Source organism: Muntiacus reevesi, chromosome 2 (genome assembly GCF_963930625.1).
Source record: "Muntiacus reevesi chromosome 2, mMunRee1.1, whole genome shotgun sequence".
NCBI classification, from domain to species: Eukaryota; Metazoa; Chordata; class Mammalia; order Artiodactyla; family Cervidae; genus Muntiacus; species Muntiacus reevesi.
Window position 1 is genome coordinate 180,021,165 of NC_089250.1, and position 19,844 is coordinate 180,041,008.

The window sequence follows — 19,844 nt, forward strand, 5'->3', positions numbered from 1 at the left end:
GGCTGCTATTGGTTCCCGCGCCTCGGAGGCCCCGCCCTCCGCCCGGCAGACCAGGCTGCGCGGGGACCTGACTCCAAGCGACGCGAGCAGGTAACAAGCCGCTCAGAATGTCTCCCGCGTCCTTTATTTGGTTCACAAGCCCGTCCCCACCAGCCCGGCAGCGGGTCAAGAGTACTCGCACAGGTGGCCACAGCCGGCGGGGCAGTGGGAGCTGCCCTCCAGCCACTTCATGATGTGCTGCAGGTGGCCGCCGTGGCTGCAGCCCTGGCACCACACGAAGAGCCCCTTGACCACGTGGTGGCAGACAGCGCACATGCTGGCGCAGCGGCGGCAGCGGTCGCACACCCAGCCCCGGCTGCTCATGGGCCGCTTGCAGTGACTGCAGTTGACATGCAGGGTGGTGGAGGCCTGGTTGAGACAGCTGATGGCACGACTGGTGCTGAGCTTGACCACTTGATTGGACACGTTCCAGAGGCAGAAGCGCTGCAGCAGGTCGATGTAGGATGTGTACCAGTGCTCCTGGCAGCAGGACAGGGAGGGCGGAGTAAGAGCCCGGGCTTCCCTGGTCACAGACACAGGCGTGGGTGTAGGCGGGGCGTGCAGGGGCAGCCTTCGGGGTGGCAGCTGCTCCAGGGAGACCCTCAGACCCTGTCACCCACCTGGGTCTGCTCGTCGATGTCCTTGCGCACACGCTCACCCAGCACAATGAGCACGGACACTGCCATCTGCACGTCACCCTGCTCGGCATAGAAGCGCAGCATGTCACACACCAGGGCACTGAAGAAGTCGGGTGGCAGGCGGCTGTCACACAGCGCGTGCGAGACAGAGATGAGCGAGAAGGAGGAATCCACAGGCACCAGGGAGGCTGCATCGGCCTCACTGCCGCTCACGTGGGGCGAGTCGGCCTTGTCTTGCAGGTGCTCGGGCCCCGGTGGGGTGTCCACAATCTCGTGGCGCAGGGGGAAGGCCTCCTGGGGCAGCACATACTCGGGCTCCTCGGCTGCGACACATGGGCAGGAAGGGTAGGCAGGCTCTGAGCCTCTGGCCCTGCCTCCCAGCCCCACCCCACTCCTTCCCCACGCCCCCACTTACAGTGTGCATGTTCCGGATCCAACAGGTAAAGCTCATCGTCCTCACCTTCCACGTCGCCCAGCAGGTAATCAGTGGGCACGTCACTGCCCTCAGTCTCCTCATTATCTGTCCAAGGGAGGGAGGCCATTCCAGGACTGCCTCACGCTGGGAGACCCAGTCCCACTCCCACAAAGGCCCTCTGCCCGCGCCCACCCTACCTTCGTTGGTTATAAGTGTGGCTGAGGAGTCCAGCAGCACTGTGTCGCTCCGTGTGTCACCCTTGCTGCGGTCCAGACGAGTCTCACTGCCCAGCCCTGGGGCCATATCCTTCAGGTTGAAACTAGGGCAGGGAGGGCCGATGGGTGGGTAGGTACCAGCAGTCCCACCCTCTGGGGAAAGCCGCCCCCAGGTGTCTACCTGTTCATGAGGGGCAGGCCACAGGAGCTGCCCTTGCCCACACTGTGGTTGAGATTGGTGGTGGGCACCAGGCCAGGACTACAGTAGATGATCCGGAGCATGATCCATGTCTGAGCCACCTAGGGGTGGGCACTAGTCACTCATGGGGGTCCTGTGTCCCTGGCACCCTGCACAAGCCCCCCTCTGCCTGGATAGAACCACAAACCCTCAGCTTTCAGCTGCCCCAGGGACCCAATGTCCTGTCCCACCCCAGGTGGGAAGCTGAGGCCCACAGGAAAAACAAACACCCTAGCCTCCATCCTGTAGGGGCAAAGGAAACATGGAAATGGGCCTGAGGTCCCAGGGAGGTGATGAGAAAGGCAATGTGGACATTATCTGTAGGACTGGACACCCTGGGAAGTCTAGAAGCAAGGACAAACCAAGAGGGGCCAAGACCCCACAACACCCAGGCCTGCAACCCCAGGAATGGCACTGGCGTCAGCCCACTCCTGGGGCTCTACACTCTCAGTTACTGGGGCAAGCTGGGGGTGTCCTCAGCCAGAGCTGAACTCTGAACTCAGGGCAGGGTCCAGCCGCATCTGTCAGAGGAGCTCCAGGCCCTGTACCAAGATCCTGGCCCTCAGCCCACCTTGTGTACCTGGTTGCGGCCAAGCTCTCGAGCCACTTTCGCATTGTGGTCACAGAGTTCAGCCAGTGGTCGGCCGGCCAGGGCATAACGCTCGGCCGTGTCCACGAACCAGCTCATGCTGCCACTGCCGGGTTCTATCTCAAAGACATTGAGGGCACTGGAGGCGAGGCCTGCAAAGGGCTCGGCAGGGTCCAGCTTGCGCTTGAAGAAGATGGGGTGGCGCCGATCCCCAGCATAGGGTTTGCGCCCTGACTCAGTGGCCACGAGGCTCTCCTTGGCTGCGAAGGCCAGGTCCCCAAAGAGGCCATAGCAGAGGCCCTCAGGGTTGGCACGCTCAACAGGCTGGCTGGCATCGCGGAACAGGTGCTGACACAGAGTGCTGTCCTTGGAGCCGGAGAGCAGGAAGGAGGGGTCATGTGGGTGGCGCCAGGCGATGCCCGTCGTGACGTCCCGGTGCTCCTCAAACATGGCGGCGGGCACGAAGGGGCGGCGCACGTCCCACACGTAGACGTTGTGGTCCACCATCATGGAGCATGTGGCGAGGTGGTGGCGGCACTCGGGCCTCCACTTGACTCTGGCTACGGAGGCGATGGTCTGCACGCAGTGCACCTCCTTGGCACGGTGTGTGGCCATGTCCCAGACCTTCACCATCTTGTCACGCCCACCTGTGGCCAGCCAGCCCCTGGGGAAGGCACATGAAGTCCCCAGTGACCTCCTTCGGGGTGGGAGGGCTCCCCACTGTCTCCACGGGTCTTGAGGCAGTGAGAGAGCCCTTCCACAAGCCCACCCACCCTGCCCTGCTGCCCTAGCCCCTACCCACACCTGTCCTCGGGGTGCCAGTCGCAGCAGAATACAGGCCCATTGTGGGCTGTGAACATTCGCTCACAGCGGTCGGGCCGCCGAATGTCCCAGAGCTGCACGTTGCCGTTCTCGAAGGTGGACGCGAAGGTGAAGTAGTCCCGGATGCTGAACTGGACATCACGCACGCTCTCAGACTGGCCTGTGAGCGGACATTAGTGGAGGGAGAAGGTTAAGGGTGGGGGATGGGGTGGCCCACAGGGGGGAGAGCAAGCAGCCAAGGGGGATTCCTCGGAATGGATGTGGGCTGGTGTTGCATGCCTGACCATGCATGCCCAGACTAGAAGGCCCAGAGGGTGGCGAAGACACTGCCAAGGCCTGTTCAGAGTGGACAGGAGTGAAGAGAGGCATGGCAATAGCCTAGGCAGGTGAGAGGGACACCAGGCATCAGGTGGTTTTTAACAGATTCCTGGACCTTGATTTTCTCTGGATTCTGCATCTGACATCCATCCTCATGCAAAGCTGTCACTGCTTCAGGACCAGGTGTCAGAGCACTGTGTGAACAGGAGCCTTGGTGGGCCAAATACAATCCTCTGGAAGCCTCAGGCCCCAGGAGGCAGGGATAGAATGCCCCGGGCTCTGCCCAGGCCCTACACCTTGAGCTGGAGCTGCCAGGTTGACCAGCCCCCAAGGACTGGAGACCTTGAGGAGACACATCCAGCCCTGAGGACCACCACACCAGGAGCCTCCGAATGCAGCACCCAGCTTTCCCCCACACATGGAGCTCAAGGGCTGTCATAAGAGACTCCCTGATTATCTGAGGGCTCTGCCCTGTCCTTCATTTGGTTTCATCGAGGTAAAAAGGAGAGCTGGCTCAAGGCGGGGGTGTCAGGAGCTGGGCCTGCTGGGAAGGGAACTGGGGGGAGGGGGGAACCAGGCAGTGCCCCACTCCCCACTGCTTCCCTGGCTGAGCACCCTGGAAGCAGACTTCACGCAATGAGGTGGCCTGGGGTTCTGAGGCATGGCGAGAGGAGGTTAAGCCGCCAGGGCAGCCACCCACTTGCCCTCTCTCTGATCCCACACTACCCTCGCCTCCTGCTGGCCCCCAAGTGCATCAACGCTGTGCCCACACTCCAGGTACCCCTCACACTTCCACCAGGCCCACCCCTGCCCCTTCCCTGCTGACCAGCACCGCCTCCTCCAGTGCCAGCTCAGCTGGCTCCTCCTCCAGGAAGCCCTCTGGGAGCACACCTGAGGGCCTCTGTCACACACAGCACTTCTCAACCTGCCTAGACAGGCCGGCCACCTGCAGAGATGCACACCTGCCCAACCTGCCTCCCGGGGCCTCACCCGAGAAGGTGCTGACAGAGTCCTTTCTGCGCAGGTCAAAGCACTTCATGAAGCCATCCTGGGAGCCGCTGAGCAGCACGTGGGCCTCAGTGGGGTGGAAGCAGACTTTGTTCACCGTGCGCTTGTGCTCTGTGAACAGCTGGTCCTGCTTGTTGCGGGACGGCCGGCCCAGGTTCCAGGTGACCACCACACCATTGGTGGCCGCCGTGGCCAGCAGGTTCTCGTCCATCTGGTGCCAGACAACGTCTGCACAGCTCAGGTTGAGGGAGGGCTTGCGGCCCACGCGCAGGTTCAGCTTCTCCACAAACTGCTCCTCCTCAATGGCATAGATCTTGAAAATGCTGCGGCCTGCTACGACCACCTGGGCCGCGTCACGGCACACGCTGATGGCGTTGGCTGGAGCATCCAGGTGGCAGTGCATGGTGCGGCCCGTCAGCACGCTCCCACTGAGGGCCGTGGTCACGCGGGACATCTTCTCCATGGCTGCAGGGGTGGCGAGGACAGATCGGTGAAACGGGCAGGCCTGGTCAGCCTGGTGGCAGGGGCGTGTCCGTTCAGACCCTTCACCCTGGGTGGTTCCTCCAAAACTGCTTAGTCCAGAGAAATCCACCGTTAGTCAGTCGGTCTGATAGGCAAGTTTCATCACCCTGACCGGGCAGTCGGAGGGCGCCATGGCTACCCTGAGGCTGGCCAGCCCCATGTCTGACTTCTGGGGGAGACCTTACCTGGTCAGCCCCAGGCCAGGCCACTTCTCCAACACCCTAACTGCCAGATCAGGATGGTCACTGGACCTTCGGGCAGTCAGTGCCGTCAGGGAAGCCAGATGGCTCCCACCGTGCACAGTCGGCCTCTGGAAAAGGGGCGGGAAGACCAGAGGCGCCCGGAGAACACAGGCTACAGAGGCACGAGGGTCAGAAGGGCTTTCAGGACCGAGCTGTTTACGGAGCCCGAGGGGTGGCTGGCGCGACCGCTCAGGAGAGCCCGGCGGCGCGGAGGTTGCGGCGGGAGCTGAGACAGCGGGAACAGAACCGAAGGAACGGAGAAGTCTCTCCTTCCGCGGGCACCTGAGCCATTTCCCCAAACTGCCAGGCCGGGGAGGAACGGCCGCGCCGGAAACAGCCCTTCTCCGCCCCGCCCCCAGCCGAACGTGGTCCTTTTCTTTCCAGCCCCGCGCCGGAAGCGGGTGCCCACACTACAAGCGTTCCGGAACGGGAGCGCGCCGTGGAGGCGGAGGGGCGAGCAGAGGTCGGGGAGAGGTTCCGCAGATTCCGCCTCCGGTATTCTTCCTCTTCTTCTTTTACGCGCGTTATTTTAACGCTAGTGCTCATCTCTGCCCCATGGTCCATCAGCAGTCTCAGGCACCCCCAGGCTGGCCCCACGCCCCTCCTCCGTCTCCGCCTTCTTTTTCGCCCTCTTCGGACCCGGGGAACAGCCTCCTAGCGGCTCTCCAGAGGTCCCCCCCTCCCGTCTCATCTGAGCCCGGCACAGCCAGGGACTCCGGCCTGCGGGCCTCCACACGTCCTCACCGCGCTGGGAGGTAAATCCCGAGCTCCCGGCCGCGTCCTCCCCGCGCACCTCCCGCCACGGCGGCTGCCAGCCGGCCGAGCCCTTGCCTTCCTCACGGTCATCGCGTGTGCTCGCTCGGCGTCCTCCCCAGAACACTTCTCCTCATCCCTCAGAGTTCAGCTTCAATGGCACGTTTTTAGAGGCCTTTCCCAGCCACCCCATCTAAGTGGCCTCCACGGCGCTCGTCACAACCAGTTCCCCGGTATACTGATTACATCTGTTTCACATGAGTGTGAACTCGCATCCGTCTGTCTCCAAGAGCTCTGGTGCCTGACTGGACCTGCTCACACAAAAGGTTCAATCAGTGACCCTCTCTGAGCCGCCCTTTCTCTCCTGGGTATGCGCCCTGACGTGTGCTTGCTGCGCTGTGATCTTCTAGGATACCCCAGCAGCCCTCATTTTTGCCCTTGTAAGAATGGGCTAGATCCTAGATATTTTGGAAGGAGTGTTATATGTAATGATTTTAGCGTCTATCCCCGCTGACACAGTGAGAGGTTAGGGGCCTTCTGTGGTGGTCACTGCTGGGTTTCCAGTCTGGCACAGTGTTACCAGTCTCTGCATGTTTATTGAAAGAACCAATAAACCTGATGAGGGGTGCACAAAAATTCAGCCTTGGGCCACTCAGGACATATAACACCTTCCCTCTACCGTGGTGTGATGACCTAAAAACAATTCAGACATGTGTTTTTACAACTTTTTTAATATATATTTTTATAAACAGGTCACGTGATAAAATAGCACAAGAAACACTTACCAAATATAAGGTTATATCTTCCGCATATACAGGAGAATGAGGTCGTTATGTACAATAAGAAAATGATTTTAGGGGTTGGTTGGTTTTGTTTTCCTCTGTCCCCCTAATTTTTCCTCCTACAGTTGTTGGAAATATCACAGCTTCAGTTGCATTAATACTTTGGACAAATGGACAGCTGCCCCTCCCCGCTGGGAGCTGTGGGGAGGAGAGGCTGAAGAAACTGGCTCCTGACCATCTCAGCCCTGGAGCCTCTGACCAGTGCTCCAAGGGCAGGGAAATCTTTGGGCTGTTGAACTGTCTCTCTTCAACAGCATCTCTCGCTCGCTCTTTCTCTTTCTCTCTCTCTTTCACTCTCTGGCTCTCTGGAAACTGGCTACTCTCTTCCAACCAGATTGGGGTGGGGGGGAGTGTCCCAAGATAGGGTGTGGGTGCTCAAGGTTGGGATGGAAAGGGGTCCCAGCCCCCTCCTCAGCAATCGCCAAGATGGGCCAGCACCCCAGGACTTCCCGATGTCTTGGGACTGGACAGAACACGGTGAGCCCACATGGGCAGGTGGAAGTCTGGGAAGCTGGGGAAAAGGAGGCTGTGGCTAGAAAGGAGCTCTCCCTCTGGGTGTTGAGGGGGAGCTGGTCACTGGAAGATCGGTCACTGGCTAGGGCCCCCCTTTCCAGCTTCCACCTGGTGGAGATTTGCCCGGGATGAAGTGTTCCACTGAGGGGCCTGGGCCCAGCTGGCTACAAGGGTTGCGGGGCAGGGTCCACTCAGGACTGCTCCCAAGGCCTGCAGGCCCTAATGGTCGCTCCAGCTGCAGGCCTCTCAAGGTAGCTATGCCACCCCTGGTTTAAGGTGGACTGGGGCCAGCTGGGCTAATGTTGATTATGCCAAGGTCACTGTCAGCCCGGTGGCCCCTCCTAATCCAGTTCTGCCCTAGCCTAGCCAGGGTCCAAGGACCTTAGGCCTGGGGGTGGGGGTGGGGCGAGCCGGGCCTGTCTCACACAGCGGCAAGGAAGAGGGGAGGTCGCTGGGGGTCAGGCTGGCATGAGTGGGGGAAGGGCGGGTGGGACTTGGGCTCCTGGGCGGGCCATGGCTTTGGCGGCGGCCTGTTTCCCCTCGCACCCCTCGGAGGGCTCCAGGCGCGGTGCAGTGGAAGATGCGGAAAGCCCTGGGGGCTCTTCCGGGCCCCTGTGTCCTAGGGGACCCAGCTCCCCTCAATCCCCCTGGGCCCTGCCCGGGGTGGGGAGACAGAGCGGGGTGTGGCGGAGAAGGCGGTAGGGGCGGCCGTCTGGCGAACTCAAAGCGCCCCCAGGACCGAGCCCCAGCGCTCCCCCTCCGGCGGGCGGGCGAACGATGGAGGCGACTGTGGCGTGGCGAAGGGCGGGCGTGCAGTTGCGGGCGCGAGGGGCATGCACAAATTCCCCGAGCGTGCGTGCGTGCGTGCGCGGGGCTGGCCCGCCCGCCGCCCTCCCTGCTCGGGGCGGGGCGGGGAGGAGAGCGAGGGGCCGAGGGCGGGGAGGCCCCGACTACTCGACGACGAGGCAGCGGGGCAGGTGCTGCGAGAAGTACTTGAAGAGCTCGGGGGTGGCTCCGGGGCAGTTGGTCAGCTCCAGCTCCTCCAGGTCCTGCAGCTGCACCAGGCCCGACAGCCCGGTGGCGGTCAGCAGCGGGCAGCCTGCAGAGGGGCGGGGCTTAGTGGGCGTGGCCCGGGCGGGGCGAGACTCCGCCCTCTGGTAGGGTGGGACCTGCACCACCGCGAGTCAACACCAGGCGTGGGTCTGCACAAGGGTCCCGGCAGTGCAGGCGGAGTCGGCCTAGGTGGGGGTGAGTGGTCACTGCCCAGGAGGGCGGCACAGGGTCTCACCTGCCAGAGACAAGAGACGCAGACTCCTCATGGCCAGGAGGTGCTTCAGCCCGAAGTCCTGCACCTGGGCGGGAAGGCGGGGCGAGTTAGCTATTTCCGTTCGCGCCTCGAGGGAGCCCCACTCCTAGCGTCAGGCCGTAGTGGGCAGGGGGTAGGTTCTCAGGTCCCCACGGAGTCGCTGAGGGCCCTGGGGACTCCGTTCGCGCCGCTTGGGTGTGAAGGGATCCCAGACTTCCTTACAGGATCTGAGTGGGCCGGGTGCAGATCAGCGGCATATCTGGGTGGGGGCTTTCCCCGCGCCCCCCCCCCACCTCCCCCGCCTACTCCCCGGTCTCTGGAGACGTGGAGGGCTGATACCTGGCAGCACCATCGCAGGTAGAGGCTGCGGAGGGACGACATGGTGGACAAATAGCTGAGGCCAGTGTCCGTGATGCGTACACACCTGTGGCCGCAACAGAAGGGGTTGCCCACCTTCAAAACACCTGTCCCCGCCCCTCAGCTCCGGCCCCTTCCTTTTCCGCCCCAGACGCCCGGAGCTGAGGTACCTTCCTGCCCCATCGCGCCGCGCCCCACCCAGGCTCCGCCCCCAACTGGCCGCTCGGTTGTATTCCCTGGGGGGGCGGGCACTGCTCAGCCCCGCCCCCGTGTTATAGTCCACACTACGTTAGCCTCTTATGAGGGCCCCGCCCCCCTCACTGCAGCCCCCCTCTAGCTCCAGGCTTGTCCGCTAGGCTCCCTTCATAGAGTTCCAGCAGCCTCGCCTGGCCCTGCCCTCCGTGGCCTAGGGGTGGGGCCGTGCACACCTGTCCAGCACAAGCTCCTCCAGGCGATGCAGGTCGCAGGCTACATACTCGAGCGCCATGTCAGTGATGCGCGGGCACCAGGAGAGGTCGAGGCTGCGGAGCTTCCGCAGGTTCTCGGCCACGAGCTCCACGCCGTCGTCCGTGACCTTGGAGCAGCCGGAGAGGCTGAGCGCGGTGAGGTTGGGCAGGCTGTGCACCACGTTGACCACGCCATGGTTGGTGATCTCCCAGCAGGAGAGCAGGCGCAGCGTGTGCGTGCTGTGGCCCTGGCGCGCCGTGAAGTAGGCCAGGGCTGTGTCCGTCACGTGGTAGGCCTGCAAGCTCAGCTCGGCCAGGTTGGGCAGCAGCTGCGAGATGGCCGCAATGGCGTCGTCGGCCACGTTGATGCAGTCGCTCACGCTCAGCGAGGTGATCCGCGCACTCAGGCTGGACCACAGCCCAGCCTCGGTGAAGTCGTTGCAACCTGACAGCTCCAGGCGCACCACGCCCTGCATCTGCTCCAGCATCACCTGCGGACAGGTGCAGGATCAGGAGGGGGTCAGGAGGCCTCCATGGGGCTCAAGCCTACCGTGGTTTCCCAGGCATGACAGTCCCCACGGGCATGGAGGGCTGATAGCAGACAGGGTGGAAGGAGCCTGCCGAGGGGCAAGAAGCTGTGTTCTTGAGGGTGCAGACAGTGTAAACACCCATCAAGCTGGACTCTGCCAAGTGCACTTTACAGTGTGTTCGTTACATATAAACAACATTCTTAAGAGAGGAGGCAGGGCACAGGAGATCTGGGAGTCTGAGGCCAGGCTGGAGCAGGTGCTCAGAGCCCTTGGTGTTAATGATGCAATGATTAGAGTCCCCTTCCTGGGGAAGGGGCCACCTCCACAGCTGCTCCTCTGACCTTTGCCCCTGCTTCTCCCACTTCCTCCAGCATCCTCCCTACCCAAGGCGACCTTCTTGGCATGCAGGGTCTCACATTTGTCTGCTTTGCTGTTGCATGCATGAGTGCTAAGTCGGTTGAGTTGTGTCCAACTTTGCAACCTCTGTCCATGGGATTCTCCAGGCAAAAATACTAGAGTGGGTTGCCATACCCTCCTCCAGGGGATCTTTCCAACCCAGGGAATGAAGCTGTCTCCTCCACTGGCAGGTGGGTTCTTTAGCAATAACTGGGAAGCCCCTGCATTGCTGTTACTGTCTTGAAATCCTTTGTTATCTTTGAGCAAAGAACCCATATTTTCATTTTGAACTAGATCCCCCAAACTAAGTAGCCAGCCCTGCTCCCCCCACCCCAGAACCACACTCCTCAGGGCACCAGCCCCACCCTCGGCCACTTTGCTGCTTGCCTGTGAAAGCTTCTCCACCCCCCACCAACACACACGTGCTGAGTGGCTGCTGCCTCACCCAGCCCCCCACCCCTGCTCCTCTGGGCCCCTGGCCGTGCGCACCTCCAGGCCGGCGTCAGTGATGGTGGAGCGCTTGAGGCTCATGGCCTTGACGCCCTTCTTGGAGAGCGCATAGTTGTCGATGAACTCACAGATGTCCAAGTCAGAGACGCCGACCAGGCAGAAACCCTCAAAGCCACGTGCCGCGAAGCCCTGCAGGTTCACGAACTCCTTCTCACCTCCAGGCAGCACTGTGTAGAGCTCCTTGGCGTGCAACACAGGCGTGAGGCCCGCCCAGAACTTGGGCTGGTAGAGCACACGCCTCCAGGCCTTGCACACCTGCGCCAGCACACACTTCTCACAGGCCGAGAAGTACCAGAAGAGGCCATTGAGGATCTTCTCATCTGTGGCCAGGGGCGGTCGCTCTGCTGGGGGCCCGGACACTGGGGCTAAGGCTGGTCCACCAAGGGGGAGCCCTGCCTGGGGGCACAGGCCCCCAGCCAGGGCAGCCCGGGGCGGCGGGGCAGCCAGGCTGGGTGGTGGGAGGGTGGGCGGGGGTGGCTGGCAAGGGCGGTTCTTGGCAGCTGGCGTGCCCTTGGTGATGCTGGCTGCGCCCAGGCTGTTGGGCTGGCCCGGCAACTTCACCAGGCCATTGCGAGGCAAGCATGGAGGCTTGGGGTCGCCGTCGATGCCCGGGCTCGACATCTTCCTCGCTCGGGCTGCAGACAGGGTCCAGGAGACTGCAGTGAGTCCTGTGCAGGAGGACTAGGCTCCGCCCCATCCCCGGCGGCCCCTCCCAGGCCATTCTCAGAATCGCCCAAGAGAACGGGTCTGAGTGTAAGCCCTGCCTCCCTGACTGAGCCGGTGCAGGAAGGCAGGGCTGGTCATGACTACGACACTCCTGAGCACCTACTGTATGCACTGAGCTCAACCTCCACCCACCACAGAGCTTTTTGATCCCCAGGTTCTATGGAGGACAGAACAGAGGTGGAGGGACACTTGCTGATGACTGCCCCCTTCACCTCTGCTGCCCACCATCGGTGCCTGCCAGGCCTCTCTCTGCCAGGCATGGCTGGGGAACTGAGGGTTTGGGGCATTCTCTGGCCACTCCTCTATGCCACGCCAGTGTAGCTCTCTGGAATGGTTTAAGTGCTCCATCTGAGGCTCATGAACTGAGAATCTCCATGGCTGCAGGAGGTTCTGTGGCTCAAAACATACCCAGAGAAAGGGCAAGTGTCTTCCCAGGGTACTCACGGTGATGCCAGCACTATGAGCCCTGCACACATATTGTTTCCTTAATCTTCCACTCAACCCATGGAGGATGAGGCTTTGATGATTGTACCCATTGTACAGATGAGGAAACCATAGCTTGAGGCAGCGTGAATTGCTTGCCTGAGGTCACAGTAAGTGGTGGAGCCAAGACACAGACAGAGAACTGGCTGTGGAAGGCTATGTGTAGGGATCTTCCCACAGGGTGGGGCTGAGACCACCCCCCACCCCCCTGCTCAGGCCTCCAAGGCTGTGAATGGGTGGCAGAGGGCACTGGATGCAGATGACCCCAGAGAGAAGAGGCAGTGGGTCCCTCACAGGGCTACCATCTGCCTCTCGTTGCAGATCTCCTGCCGTCCCCACCTCCGACACTCAGCGAGGAGGTCACCCCAAATGGCTGTGTGGCCTTGGGGAGCCCTTTACGTGCTCCGAGCCTCACTGTCCTCACTTCAAAGCCTGGGGGTGATGACATGCCCCACGGAACAGCACGAGAAGAAGACGATAAGTGCAGGGCGCGGCTCACAGGGAGCTTGCTGGCCTGGGGGGCGGGGGCCAGTGGTCCTGCCCTGCCCTTCCCAGCGTCACACCCCCCACTGGTTTCCAAGCCCTGGGCAGCACAACATTGGCTGGCATTCCACATCCTGGGCTGGGCCCAAGGGTCTAACTGGGACACATGGCCCTCGTGGCTGCCAGCCCAGCTTTGAGTCCAAAGGCCTTCCTGCCCTGGTAGCCATGAACCTTCAGGCTGCCGGTCCATGCCCCAGGAGGAGACCCCCACACCTTGGCTGCCCCTTCACTGCAGGTCATGACCAGGTAGTTGCATTCCTCACCTGGGCTAATACACGACATCCCTAACAGCACGTGCCGAGTGCCCACTGGGATAATTGTGTATGTCAGCTTCACAACAGCCCAGCTGGGGGGCACAGGGGGACCACTGCTGTGATCACGGTTTTCACACCAGGAACCTGAGGCTCCCAGGAGTTACAGCTGCCCACAGTGGCAGGGGTGGCCCAGCGTGAGGGCTGCCCCAGACCCCTTAATGCCAGGACATAGGAGGGGCCATCCTGGGACAACCGCGCCGCATGGAGGGACAGTATGAAGTCCACAAGTGCCCCCCCACCCCACATCCTGGGGCCAGGTGGGAGAGTATCCTGGCAATTCCCTCGTGCGGGCTGTGCTGGTTAGAGGGGCGGTCCCTGTCTGAATACTTTTGCGTCCCCAGAGCAGGGCGCGCCCGGCGGCGGCAGCACCATGGACAGCGCCCCCGCAGGCGCCTCGTGCGGGCTCCGGGGCCGGGCCGGGTCGGGCCGCGCCACCACGGACAGCGGCAGCGCGCGGCGGGTAGGGTACGGCCCGGCAAACTCAGCTCGGCTGGGAGGGGCCCGCGAGGCTTGAGAGGGGAGGGGGTAGAAGACGCCCGCTTGGCTAAGATCCGGAGGAGGAGGCGGCGGAGGCGGCACCAAGGGAGAAATAACTCAAGAGCAGTGCCGATTTAGGTTGAAAATTCTCCCTGCCATGGGTGTGCACGTGGAGCCTGAGTCGAGGGGATCACGTGTATGCCCCGGGCATTCGCGGGGCTCCCTTCAGTCCCCCACAGGAGCTCACATTTGCGTACACCCACAGTCCCATCCCCAGCCCCCAGACCTCTGGGTGGAGCCCATCCACGGAAAAGAGCTTACAGCAGCCTGCAGGGAGTGTCCGAGGCCTGGCTGCCCCTCTTTCCACAGCCCCTTGCCGGCCTGTCGGTTAGCCTCCCTGCCCCCTACGTTCTGGGTTTGAGCATCCCTCCCTCAGAGGCAGGCCTGCTGCTCCCCGTCCTTGTCCACAGTCTTGCACTCCGGCTGCTCCTCACACTCCAGCCTCGTTGACAGTCTGAGCCCTGGATCTTCAGCTCAAAACTGGAAACAGCCACACCTTAGCGCAGGGGTCAGGGCTTTGGGACAAGGCTCAAATCAGAAATGGGTCTTCCAGCTGGTGAGGCAAGAAGCCCCTCAGCCTGGCTCTGACCCCCTGACCCAGCAGACGGTGGCAGAGCCTCTACCTTCCTGACAGCTGCCCCCACTGCACCCAGTGTGTCCAGGAGGACCCACCTGGTCTTCCTGTCAGGATGGGGCAGGGGCAGCCAGTCCACTGGGGACTACTCCCCTTTAGGGAGAAGCACCAGCAGATAACTCGCAGGGAAAGAGGCTTTTAAAATAAGACGGTCAGGCTCGCACTATTCTCAGCCTCAGCCCCTGGTGTGCTGTCTCTCCATGAGGGGTGGGATTCTGGGGGAGGGCTTCTCCTGTGATGGCTGCAGGGGCTCCAGAATCCTGGTTCACCACAGGAGGAGGGAGGTGCTCACTAGTTTAGCTTCTTGTCTTCACCAGCTGAGTCAGAGGTGAATCAGGGAGAGCAAACCAGGCCTCTGCTTCCCCAGCAGACTCACGGGAACCGTGGGGGCCAGAGGGCACCTGGGGAGCAACGTGAGTCCTGCGAGGACTCCAGACCTTGGTGGCTTCCAGGTCTGGAGATGGCCACGCTGGGGCTTCCTGAGGAGCTGCCTCTTCTACAGATGAAGTCACTGGGCCCCGAGACCCAGCAAGTCCACCTTAGAGCCTCACTTTCAGCCCCTTTCCAGACCTGCTGTCCTGTACTCCCCTATTCCTCTGCCCGGGCACATGCTGGTCCCCTGCTTGCTCAGGAGGCCTCCGGGATCCTTAACCCCGCAAGCTCCTCCTGTTCTATCCTTCAGTGTGAGCACCGCCCTGCCTCTCCCCATGCGACCCCTGGCCTGAAAGCATCTCCAGATGTCCGCCATGAGGTGGACTATCATCACTGTCTACCTGTCTGTCTCTCCTGAGGACAGACAGCATGACGGCTGAGTGGCTGAATGAATGAAGAATGCCAGTCCAATGATTAGGGTCATATAGAAAGGGGTGCAGTTTCCCCGGAGGCAGGACAGAGGGCAGTCGATGGAAGGGCTGTGGCTCAGCTCCTCAGTCCAGGTTGTGACAGAGGCCTGAGTCCATGGGGGAGTGAGAGAGTGATGCCAGGGTCTCTGAGAAGGCTCCCAAGACCCTGGGGCTTGGGGCGAGCTGTGCCTTTACTCAGACCTTCGGGAAGGGGACGGCTTGTGTCTCCCTTTTTGGCCGAGTCCCCCCCTTGAGGGTTGCAGGGTTGAGGGTGCTGGTTGTCTGTTCCCCATGGTCGGGCCGGACCAGGGGGGAGGGGACAGGAAGCATTAGAAGGGAGGGAAGCTTCCCAGTACCACATCCCCCTGCTGCACTGCTGGTCTCAGCCCATCACACACTGCCTGACCACAAGCCGGGACAGCAAGTTTCAGAGTACATTTTCAGAAGTTGCACAAAGCTAGGATTTGACCCCAAGTCCTCCAGCTGTCTGACTCCCAAGACTCAGGCCAGGCATGGCTGTCCAGAGTGCAACCCTGCGCCCCCACCCACCCACCCCGCCTGCTGCTGCTGCCTCCTTTCTCTGCTCTGTTCTGCTTCAGTCCCTATGCTCTCCCAGCCTGGAGCCCTCGGCCGGGGGCCTCTCCCAGTGTGCCCCCTGTCATGCCCCTGCCCTCCTTCCAGAGGCTGCAAGCTGTGTGTCAACCACTGAGACACTCATCTTTGGGACTGCTCATACCCAGGAAGAGTGCTCATACCCACCTGTCACGGTCCTCAGCTCAGAGGTCTCTTCATTCATCCCTGATACCCCATCTAAAACAGTAGAACCTGCACTGACCAGTTCCCCCTACTGGCTGAGGGCTATCGAGCTGGACAGGGCATGGGTAGCCAGAAAAGCTCATATCAGATCAACCTGCAGCGGCAGCCCAGGGGCTGGGGTGACGACCGGGGTGGCTTGGGGTTGGGGACACGGCTCAGGCTGACAAATTCTGTGACAAAGCTCTGTGACTCAGGCACACTCACATCCCTACCACGTTGCACACGTCCTAGCAGTAGCGCTCCCCTCCCGCCCCCAGCTCGGAGATGCTTGGGGGTGTGGGTTGCCCCACCCGGGCGCCTGGGGCTCTGGAAAGGCAGCATGTGGGGCTCAAGAGAGAGCCGAGTTGGTGCTCCAGCAGAGCACGTCTTGTGGCCAAGCTCAGGGCAGCTCAACCACGTGGGACTGGGCGCCTCCAGGAGTACATGTCAGGCTCCAGGCCTCTCTGCTTTGAAGGGTCCGCGCCCTCCAGGGCCTGGGGCATCCAGTGCCTCAAACACTGCCCAGGGGATGCACGTGTCCAAGCCCACCCTCTGCAATGGGTCTGACTGAGGCTCCCCCGGACCACTGGGTGGGGAGGTTCCGGGCCACCCACTTCGCTGCCACCTCCGCTCGTCCCTCAAGCCAGCCCTCAGACACAGCAGCAGCTCCCACGTGTGATGAGACGGGGGCTGCAGACAGCTCACAGTGCCAACCCAGGAACCCCTTCCCCAGCCTCCAGGCAAGAGGTCTCCCTGGTCCCTGCAGCACAGCCCTTCTCGAGGCTGGGCCCAGCTGGCCTGAGTGTCTGGGTGCTCCGACCTCCAGCCACTTGTTTCCTTCTGACCAGTGGGCGACAGGATTTCTGCAAGTGCCCTGAAAGTGGGTGTGAGCTGGAGGGCGGCATCGGCCCCGTGAACCCCTGCAGCGTCAGAGATGCCCGTAGGCCTGGCCCACAGCAAGGGGAGGCAGATGCCCCCAGGCCCCTGGTGAGGGGGAGCCAGGCCACAGAGGCAGCAGGCACTGGGCTAGGTGAGTCCTGGGGTCCCCTGGGGCCTGCATGGCCTCCCTGCTCTGCGTGTTTGGGACTGGGCCTTGAATCCCCCCCCCTCCCCAGACAGCCTCGGCCAGCCCCAGGGCCATCTCCTGTGGAGCCAGTGAGTCGCCCTGGGGGAGCCCAAACCTCTCAGGCTCCCAACCTGCCAGGCCTCCTGCCCCAAGGCTGCTGTCTGGTATCCTTCAAAGGCATCTGTGGGCAGAAAGGACCCCAGGCTCTGCCCAGCGCCAGGGGGCCCTGGGCTGACCCTGGTCCATGGGCCCTGTCCATGGAGGGAAGGCCTCCCCTGCAGAGGCTGGGAGGGGTGGAGGAGCAGCCGCCAGGCTGCAGGCTCTTGGAAGCTCCAACAGCCAGAACTTCTCTCCTTCTTGGGTCATGGGTGGGGGACTCCTCGACCCACTCAAATCCCCAGAAGGACAGACCCTCCTCCAGCAAGTCTCAGGGTGCCCAACTCTGCTTCTGGGGCCCTCCAGCCTTGGCCAGCGCCCAGCCCCTCCTCCAGAGCACACGTGGCCAGCGCCTCCCTTCCTCTCGACCTCCCACTGTGGCAGCTCCGTGCAGGGCCAGGCTCAGGTGTCCAGGGGCAGGTCAGCCACCGGCCTCGCGTTCACAAGCTCCTCCTGGAGTGTAACTGTATCTAACACCTGTCTACAGGCCCAGGGGCTCACGGTGCTGGGCTGAGGAGTCCCGAGTGCTTTGGGGTCCGGGACCTCACCCAGGCAGCCTGGCTGGAGGCCTGTAATTCGGCGTCCACGGGGGAACAGCACGGTGGCACCGACCCACAGCCTTGGTCCAGTTGCCATGGGGATCCGGCCTCAACCAGGCAGCCACTGGGGTGAAGGGCTGGGGGGAGGCCCGGCAGGGCTGGAGGCCCAGCTGCAGCCGCCAGGGAAGGGGCTGCGGTTACGTAAGCCCAGGGGAGGGGGGGAGGTGGCGCTGTCCCAAGCCCCCTCCCCGCCTCCTGCTCATTGTGGCCTTCGCGGTGTTGTGGCCAGCCCCCTCCCCGCCTTGTAGCCTGGCCCGGCACACACCTTACCTCGGCCCGGGCTCCTGGTTCATGCCACGCTGTCCACCGGGCGTCCTCCCGTCATGGGGAGCCCGGCATGCGCACCGGCGAAGCGGGGAGGCGACCGAGGTGCTGGCCTGGCTGGCAGGGCCCGGCCGCGCCCCGCGCCCCGCGTCCGGCCTGGCCGGGCCCCTCCGCTGCGCCCCGAGAGGAGCTCCCCGGTGGGAGAGGATCAGCCGCCCCGAGCCTCCCACCGGGGAGGCCGTGGCTGTGCCCAGATAAATAAGGCCGCTTTGCAGGGAGCCGGGCGGGCGCCTCCTCCCTCCCCTCGCCCTCCTCCCCGCGCTCCTCCTCCGCCCTCCTCCCCGCGCTCCTCCGCGGCCGCCGGCGGCGCCGCGCGCGTCCCCCACCCGGCCTTACGCGCCGCTCCCTCGCGCGCTCCCGGCGCCGGTAGCCAATCCGGGCTGTCGAGCCCGGGCGGGGTGCTGAGGATGCCGAGCCCCGCCCCGCCCCGCCGCGCCGCGCCCTCCCGCGCGCACAGCGCGCTCCCGCCCCGGCGCCCACGGGCACGCGCCGGCCCGGCACGCGCTCCCGCTCCCCCTTGCCGCGGGCGCCCGCACAATAACAAACCCGGCGCGCGGCGGGGCGGGGAGCGAAGAGGAGGGCCGGTGAGGGCAGGAGAGAGGCGAAGGAAGGTCCAGGCCCGCGAACGCAGAGACAGGCTGGAGCGAACCCTGCCTCGGAGGAGCAGCGGGGACCCTGAATCCAGCGGGGCCCAGAGGATCGAGCCTTTGGGCTCCAGCGGTCCGACCGTTCCCCTCCCGGCCCCTCTTGCGGAGCGGACGGCCGGGCCCCCTTCACCGCCCGGCCGTCACATCCTCCGCGCACCTGTGGGTACCAGGCCCCGGAACCTCCCTCAGCGGGGGGCACAGTTGCGTACCCGCAGAGCAGAGTAACAATTGACCAGTAGATCATTTCGGAGAGGGACGAGCGCGATGGAGGTTCAAGAGGGCCACGTGATGGAGACCTCCGAGGATGGTGGTGGTGGGGCTCCTGAGGACAGGACACTATACTGAGTCCCCAAGGGAGAGAGGGCAAAGGAAGGTGTTCAGGAAAGGGTGTGCAAAGGTCCCGAGGCTCGTTCCCTCTGGGATGGGCCTGGAGAGACGGTGGGACGGGGCGGGGCGGGAGGATGCGGAAGGCTCTGTCTGGGCCCCTGGGGATGCCAGGCCTCCCTGCAGGCTCGGGATGGAGGACCAAGGCTCATGCTGCCTACCTCGGGACCTCCTGGGAGACAGCAGAGGGACCAGGTGTGGGGAGAGTAAAGTGGGGTCTTTGCACCAGGGAAAGAGCCCCAGGGCGGAGAGGGAGCCCTCTGAGAGCCTTAATAGAAAATGCAACCGGCTGTTGTCGGCAACGTTTTGACAGGAAGCAGACCCAGAGGGGCTGGTGTGAGGCGGGGCAGCTGGAGAGGGCAGGCTGGCCCGCTCAGGCAGCTGTGTGGGGTGCTGGCGGGGTGAAGAGAGCTCTGTGTGTGATGGAGACTGGCGCCCCCGTCCTGCTGACCCTGACCGAAGGAGGCGGCTTGTCGGGGTGGGTGGGGATGCGTGAAGACCTGAGGTGACTGGGGAGTGCTGTCTGACCCAGCCCATCATCTCCACCTGGGCTCAGCCCCTGCTCGGCAGGGGGCGGTGGGGCAGCCCGACCCGACCCTGGTGTGCAGTGGCCTGACTGGGAGGCAGGCCTTCACTTTGCACTTTGCGGGGCTCTTGCCCCTCAGCAGGTGTCAGGGCCCAGGCAGAGAGCAGGCTGTGCCCTCACCTGGAGCACCCTCACCTGGAGCACCCTCACCTGGGGCACCCCTCCCCTGGGATTCCCCTCACCTGATCACCACATCACCTAAAGCACCCCCCCCCACTCACTTGGGGCACCCCTCACCTGGAGCTCCCCTCATCTTGATGGCTGGGCACAGAGGAGTCTCTCTAGCCCAGGCAGCTGGGGGTCTCCAGCTCTGGAGCATGAGGGGGTGAGGACAAAAAGCCGTTGGCACACTGTGCCCTGAGAACCTGCGGGTATGAGAGAGGGAGCCATAGTCACCTCGGGGAGCGGAGCTGCTTACCTCGCGGCTCTGCAGGCCCGACCTGCTCACGGGGTTCCTTCCTCAGGCCTTTCCTTGGGGTGAGGTGTGTGCTCCAGGATCACAAACCTGG

General features: G+C 63.2%; 2 protein-coding genes across 4 annotated transcripts; both read right to left on the bottom strand.

The window, feature by feature from the left end:
• Window positions 1-105: 105 nt before the first annotated feature.
• On the bottom strand, window positions 106-5,758 carry WDR24 (WD repeat domain 24). Of its 2 annotated transcripts, XM_065923937.1 has the most exons (9): window positions 4,990-5,758; window positions 4,265-4,747; window positions 2,939-3,116; window positions 2,117-2,798; window positions 1,489-1,607; window positions 1,290-1,411; window positions 1,093-1,197; window positions 660-1,000; window positions 106-519 (listed from the first exon to the last, which is right to left on the bottom strand). In XM_065923937.1, the coding sequence occupies exons 2-9, from the start codon at window positions 4,743-4,745 to the stop codon at window positions 166-168; spliced, it is 2,382 nt and encodes a 793-aa protein (XP_065780009.1). In that variant the 5' UTR covers window positions 4,746-4,747; window positions 4,990-5,758; the 3' UTR covers window positions 106-165. The 2 variants fall into 2 exon arrangements, with proteins under 2 accessions (XP_065780009.1, XP_065780010.1); XM_065923938.1 differs by having other exon boundaries at window positions 2,126-2,798; window positions 4,265-5,745.
• An 800-nt stretch (window positions 5,759-6,558) lies between these two features.
• Window positions 6,559-17,940, bottom strand: FBXL16 (F-box and leucine rich repeat protein 16). 2 transcript variants are annotated; one of them, XM_065920226.1, is made up of 6 exons: window positions 17,665-17,940; window positions 10,679-11,334; window positions 9,246-9,754; window positions 8,800-8,884; window positions 8,443-8,506; window positions 6,559-8,253 (listed from the first exon to the last, which is right to left on the bottom strand). In XM_065920226.1, exons 2-6 carry the CDS (start codon window positions 11,318-11,320, stop codon window positions 8,105-8,107), a joined length of 1,449 nt encoding a protein of 482 aa, XP_065776298.1. In that variant the 5' UTR covers window positions 11,321-11,334; window positions 17,665-17,940; the 3' UTR covers window positions 6,559-8,104. The 2 variants fall into 2 exon arrangements, with proteins under 2 accessions (XP_065776298.1, XP_065776299.1); XM_065920227.1 differs by having other exon boundaries at window positions 17,660-17,940.
• Window positions 17,941-19,844: the final 1,904 nt, after the last annotated feature.